This window comes from Charadrius vociferus, unplaced genomic scaffold (assembly GCF_000708025.1).
Source record: "Charadrius vociferus isolate BGI_N301 unplaced genomic scaffold, ASM70802v2 scaffold964, whole genome shotgun sequence".
NCBI classification, from domain to species: Eukaryota; Metazoa; Chordata; class Aves; order Charadriiformes; family Charadriidae; genus Charadrius; species Charadrius vociferus.
Genome location: NW_009647945.1, coordinates 277671 through 283311, shown reverse-complemented (window position 1 = coordinate 283311; position 5641 = coordinate 277671). Strand labels below are relative to the sequence as shown.

At 60.8% G+C, this 5641-nt stretch overlaps 1 protein-coding gene across 1 annotated transcript; it reads left to right on the top strand.

Moving 5' to 3' along the window:
• The first annotated feature begins 3676 nt into the window (after nucleotides 1–3676).
• Nucleotides 3677–4986, top strand: AGRP (agouti related neuropeptide). The gene is made up of 3 exons (XM_009883245.1): nucleotides 3677–3851; nucleotides 4133–4227; nucleotides 4795–4986. The coding sequence occupies exons 1-3, from the start codon at nucleotides 3677–3679 to the stop codon at nucleotides 4984–4986; spliced, it is 462 nt and encodes a 153-aa protein (XP_009881547.1).
• The last annotated feature ends 655 nt before the right edge of the window (nucleotides 4987–5641 follow it).

Sequence of the window (5641 nt, the reverse complement as noted above, 5' to 3'; positions counted from 1 at the left end):
CCGGGGGAGCGCCCGGCCGCCTCATTTAGCTCGTTACTGGCCGTGGGGATGCGCACAAAGCAGACGTTGCTCCTGCAGATTAAAAAGCTCTCAGCGCGGCCGCCCTCGTTACCGCTAATGCCTTCCCAGAAGTCCTTCACCCACGGTCCCCGCAGGCTGCAAACAGGCCCTAATGAGCCGGGCTGAGGGCCCCGCTCGGGAGCTGGCGTCAGCGGGGGGCTGCGGGCAGTGCGGACCGGGGACCTGATCCCCCCCGGGGATGGAGGAGCGGGGAGGATCAAGCCACCCATCAGCTCCTGCCATGGGAATGGGGCTGGATGGGGCACTCAGTACCAGGCCTGGGCTTTGGGAATGGGAATGGGAGTGGGAACGGGAACGGAGGGGCTGCCAAACCTGCCTCTGACCCGGGATGAGTCTTCATCCAGCTGTGCAGGGTGCTGGGCAGGGGGCTCCTGGCTGGATGTGTTTCCAGCTGCTGCCTGCAGCTGGAAAATTAACCCTTCTCATGTCTTATCCCCCTGTTCGCTTGCAGGGCTGAAGCCACCCAAGGACACGGGTGTTTCCAAACGGAGCCCAGCTGAGCCGCTAACCTGGGAGCGGGCAGGCTGGAGGGTGGTGGAGGGAGATGTTGGCGGGGAAGCAGAGGAGCTGGCAGCCCCCAACACGCTGGGTGCTCAGGCAATTAGCCACCCTCTGCGTGCGTCTAGGGATTCGAATGGAAAGGCGAGTCCTTTCTGGCTTCTGGCACCGAGGTTTGTAGCAAACAGCTCTCAGATCTGCTGCTGGCAGTACCGGAGGGGAATGCGGAAGCTCCGTGACCATCACCTCCCTCCACAGCCTCTTTTGGCTATTCGGGCCTGGCTACTCTTCGTGAAAGGCCCCTCCGGTGTGTTGGGGTCGGGTCCTTCTCCTGCTGGGGAGCTGGGTACTGTGGGTCCGTATCCTTTGGGGCAACTGTCTGTGTACACATGCCCACGCTGCTTTGAAACACCAAGAACAAGCACGTGGTGCGCTGGGCTGCTGCACTCGTAACGCACGTCCCCTGCAGAGATGCCGCCTCCATCAGTGCCAGGTCCCGCGACTGAGGCTGCATCGCACTGGCTGTAGCTCCTTCTGGGTTTCAGAGTGGCCCTTGAAGGTCTCGGCACCGAGAAGCTCAAGGAGCCACATATGATGGCTGTGAAAGCCAGTGTTGGGGCTGGGGAGAACGGTGCAGCCAGTTCTTTCCTTCCCACAGTGGAGGTGAGCACAGGATGCACAAGGGAGCTCCTCTGAGAGCACCTGGCTCTGGGGAGCGGCGGGTTTTCCTAAGGATGCATGAACGAGAGATGCAGTTAGCTCAGGTGGGAGCCTGCAGAACCTGCAGATGGCGAGTGGTGAGGAGCAGAGGAATTTTGGAGGCTCTGGACTGGCTGGGTACCTGACAGGTGCTGTGGGTGGGCAATATTCTCTCTGGAAACCATTAGAGAGCTCGGCGTGGCTTGGGAGAGGAGCCTCCAGCCCTGGTGTTTCTCTAAGTGGGAACTGGGAGATGTCCTCAGGCTGCAGCCTCAGCGCCGCTCAGGCACGGCTGGAAAGGGAAGTGGCCTGGAAGGGCAGTGGGGATCGCTCCCAAGAAACTTGGGAGTTTGAGACCAGTGGGGATTTGTTCCTCCCCACAGCCGTGCGGGACGCAGAGGAGTCCTCCCTCCCGCGCATCGCCCCGCCAGCTGCCTCTCCGTCCAGACAAAGCCCGGTTTCCAGAGAAGCCCACCTACCTGGTAGTTAGCAGAGTCATGTGGCCGCAGCACTTAATTAATAAAGAGCTGATATAAATTCCAGTAAGCATGTGGGGAGGAGGACATCGAGGCAGAGAGCGGTCGCGGCGCTCCCAGCGAGCTCGGTGGAGCAGCGAGCAGCAAGCCCCCTCTCCGCTCGGAGAGGTCAGTGCTTACAACGGGAAGGGTCTGGGGGCATTTGGGGTGCGATACCCACGGCTGTGGGGCTCCCCGCGGCACGGAGAGGGTCTCTCCCGGCAAAGAGCTGGGTGGTTTCGCGGGGATGGGAAGGTGATGCGTGGCTGGCAGAGCTTTGGGCCGCGGGAGCCAGGGCTGGAGCCGAAGGCTGCCAAAGGAGCAGGCACTGAGTTTCACGGGACTCGGATGCTGGCAGCGACTGGGGGTCCCTTTTCTTTGGCTCCCTGCGAGGCCCCCAAAGCCCACAGCCCAACGCTACACCATTTTCCGCGCATGATGCGTCCACTCTCCCCAGCTCACCCAGTCCTTCCCGGGGTGGTCTTCCTCCCCGCCGAGCCCCCTCCAGCCCAGCCTCACCCTCTTCTCAGCATTATGGCTTCACCTTCACCTTCCTCCCTTCTGCTGGGGCCCCTCATGAGCAGGGAGGGGGAAGCAAACCCTGCACTGGGGGCAGGTGAAAACCCTGAGCTGGTCCAACTTGGGGGACATCTCCTGATGACGGTGCCCATGTCCCAGGCAGAGGGGGCTTTGCATCCCAATGCTTTCCATACAGAAGGCACGCAGCTGAGCGTCAACGGGTTTTTCAGGTACCTGGGTGGCACGGAGGGGCTGGAGCCCCCTGCGGGGGTCTTGGCCATGACATCCAGCCCATCGCTGCAGTCCTTAAGCAAAACCACATCCGTGCCTGCTCTCTCTGCCAGCCTCCGCATTCCGCTTTATCTTCTCAAAGCCGCACGTTTGTTTATCGTCCCCAAACCCTGGGGTTTTGTTGCAAAAGGAGTTGCAGCAAAGCAGTTTGTCACTTCCCAGGGACTTTTGGGAAGATTTCTGTCGCAGCTGCTCCAGCTGCAATGTGCGAGCGGTCTCTCGTGTTTCAACCACGTAACGGCGCTCCTGCCTGTTCCCAGCAGTGTTGCGAACCTGCCTGTAAGGCTGGGTGCAGAAACGGGACTCAAGGGCTGGCGGCTGGAGAGCAGGAGGTGAAAGCGGGCTTGGGAGAGGGGAAGCGTTACAGAGGAGCCGGGCAAGAAGCAGGGAGGTGCTGGGCCATGAGCCGTGTTGCCCTCAGCACTGCCGTGGAAAAGGGCACGAGATGGAGCTGCTGGTGGGTATGTGGGCTGCCTCCACCACGGTACTCGGGGACCTCGTGAGATCCCAGCGCTGATTGTTGTCTGCAAGGTCCTGGTCGCACACCCAAGCCCAGATGCATACCAGGCAGTAAATATTAGCTTCTGGTCTTTAAAACTAGCAGCATTTCCACACTTTGTGAGCGCAAGTGCCTGGCAGGAGCCATGTTGGGTGTTTTGGCCACATCCCGTGTATGTGCAGGCGGTGAATGCAGGGCACCACAATGGTCTGGCAGCTGCTGAAGGCTGTGCATGGGGCAGGGAGACCCAGAACTGCTGCAAAACAGATCGACTCTCAGTCCATCCTCTGCTGCTCAGCCCTCTCCATGGTGAGATCACGAACGTGCCTGCACGTGGGGTGCCCCACAGCACCGTGGCACGTGCATTAGCTCTGGAGAGTCCCTGAGAAAAGCTCTCAAGTCCAAAACAGCAAACAGCCCAGCGCGGTGGCTGTGCTGGCAGAGGCTGCCCCTCACTGACGCTACGCTGCTCAGGAGGTGACGGTGGCAGGGTGGCAGTGGGGGCCAGGCCAGGTGGCCAGCAGGCGTGCTGACGCTGGCCAAGACTCCTCTGCGCAGGTTGTCCTGCAGGACCATGCTGAACGTGCTGCTGCTGTGCTGCGGGCTGCTGCAGGGGATCCAGGCCATCCTTACTGCTGACCTCAGCCGCAGCCACCTGCAGAAGGGGAGCGGTGGGCTGGAGGGGACGGACAGAGCCCGCTACTCCAGCCTGCTACGGAAAGTCAAGGAGGTGTCTGCGGAGCCAGCAGGTGAGTCCTACAGCCCCCCTGTCCTCCTGCTGTCCCCCACCAGCCGTTCGTTGGCATGCCCAGGGTCCTAAAGTAGAAGTGGGAACCTTGCGTCTGGGGTGAGATGCAGGGGATCCCCTTAAAGCAGCGCAGCTTCTCCTGTCACTGGCTAGTGAGAGCAGCCTGGCAACCCACAGGGAGTGGGGGGGCTTTTTGGGGGGGCGACACACACGACCACGGGGAGCTGAATCAGCGCAGACCCTCCTAGCAGCCTCCTTGTCCAGCTTCTCTGTATCTCGCAGGAGCTCTCCCCAGGCTGGGGTTTGAGCAGATGGCCCTGGAGGTCCGAGAAGCTGACGGTGACCTCATGCAGAGAGGCGGTGTGCTGGAATCACAGGTAACGCTCCCTGAGCTTTCCCACAGACACCCCAAAGAGCAGGGCAGCCTCAGGCCAGAGCAGCCTTCTCCATGCCCCTGGGGCCAGGGGTAGTTTGGAGCCCAGCGTGGTGCTTTCCTGAGTATCTGCTTGTCACCTGCTGTGAAGCAGCCAGGGCTGGGACAGGCTGAGGCTGCCCAGAGCTGCACGGGGCTCCAGCACTCAAGGAGAGTGGTCCAAGCCTGTACTCCTGCCGCATCTTGCCTGGCTCGGACCCCAGTGCCTGTGTTTGGGCGGAAGGCACAGCACCCTTCACTAAAGTTGGGGTTGCGCTTCAAAATAAATGTGTGCATAAAGGCCTTGAGACATGGTGGAAAAGGTAGTGACGCCTGCAGGGAGCCCATGGGGCTCAGCGGTCATTTTCAACAGCCCAAGCCCGGAGCTGAGCATGACAGAACTCTCTGCTGCTGGCAGCGGCATGTTTCATTCCCCAGCCACTCTTGGCTCTCTCCCATACAATTCTTTATTGCTAGTGTGGTGGTCCAGCACCAACCCTTTCCCTCCTCCTCCTCCTCTTCTCTCTGCCAGGCATCATCCACAGAACTGCAAGCTGCAGGCCGAGAAGAGCGCTCCCCCCGCCGCTGTGTTCGCCTCCTGGAGTCCTGCCTGGGGCATCAGGTCCCCTGCTGCGACCCCTGTGCCACCTGTTACTGCCGCTTCTTCAACGCTTTTTGCTACTGCAGGAAAATCGGCACCAATTTCCCCTGTGGCAAGAACTAGTGCCTGTGCCGCGGGGCTGCCTGCTCCTTGCCCACGCGTGCCGCCTCCTCCTCTGCAGCTCTAATAAACCAGCCGATAGCAAAAGCCATCGCTGAGTGGGAATGGTTCAATGTGTCCACTTGGGATCTCAGGGGAGGGGGATAGCAGCAAGGTGCAGGTTCCTGTACCCAGGTGGGCACCGTGTCCACATGGCCAAGAGTCCAGGGCACCTCCATGTCAAACAAAATGAGGTTATTTTTTTCCAGAGTAGCTCCTTCAGGGTGCTTCCTGGCTAGATGAGTGGTGTCTCAGCAGGAGGGGTGCCCCAGGAGGTGACGTCCCGGCTGCACTGGGAGCTTTACTTGTGTAAAGTATCCTGCCATTATCGCTCATGGTGGCCCAGGGTGGAGACCTGCGAGCTCTTAACCCCAAGGAATCAGTGACCAAGGGGCTACCTGCAGCTAGCGTAGAGCATCGCCTTCTCCACCACAAGGGTGGTAATATGAGTCGGTGAGAAGCCCTAAAAACCCCACAGACGGCGGCCAGAGGCCTAACGCCGAGTGAAAACATGGTTGGGGGGGGGGGTTCAACCTGCGGCCTGGGGATGGAGGAGGCCGCACCGGGGAGTGAGGCGCTTGGGAAGCCGGCAGCTGCGGGGACGGCGGTCCCGGGGCCA

What these genes read in the sequence shown, in the direction of transcription:
- AGRP (XM_009883245.1), top strand. Translation starts at nt 3,677, where the DNA reads ATGCTGAACGTGCTGCTGCTGTGCTGCGGGCTGCTGCAGGGGATCCAG. An exon ending in GGTGTCTGCGGAGCCAGCAG is followed by an intron (nt 3,852 to 4,132) that starts GTGAGTCCTACA and finishes TGTATCTCGCAG; the next exon opens with GAGCTCTCCCCAGGCTGGGG. An exon ending in GCGGTGTGCTGGAATCACAG is followed by an intron (nt 4,228 to 4,794) that starts GTAACGCTCCCT and finishes TCTCTCTGCCAG; the next exon opens with GCATCATCCACAGAACTGCA.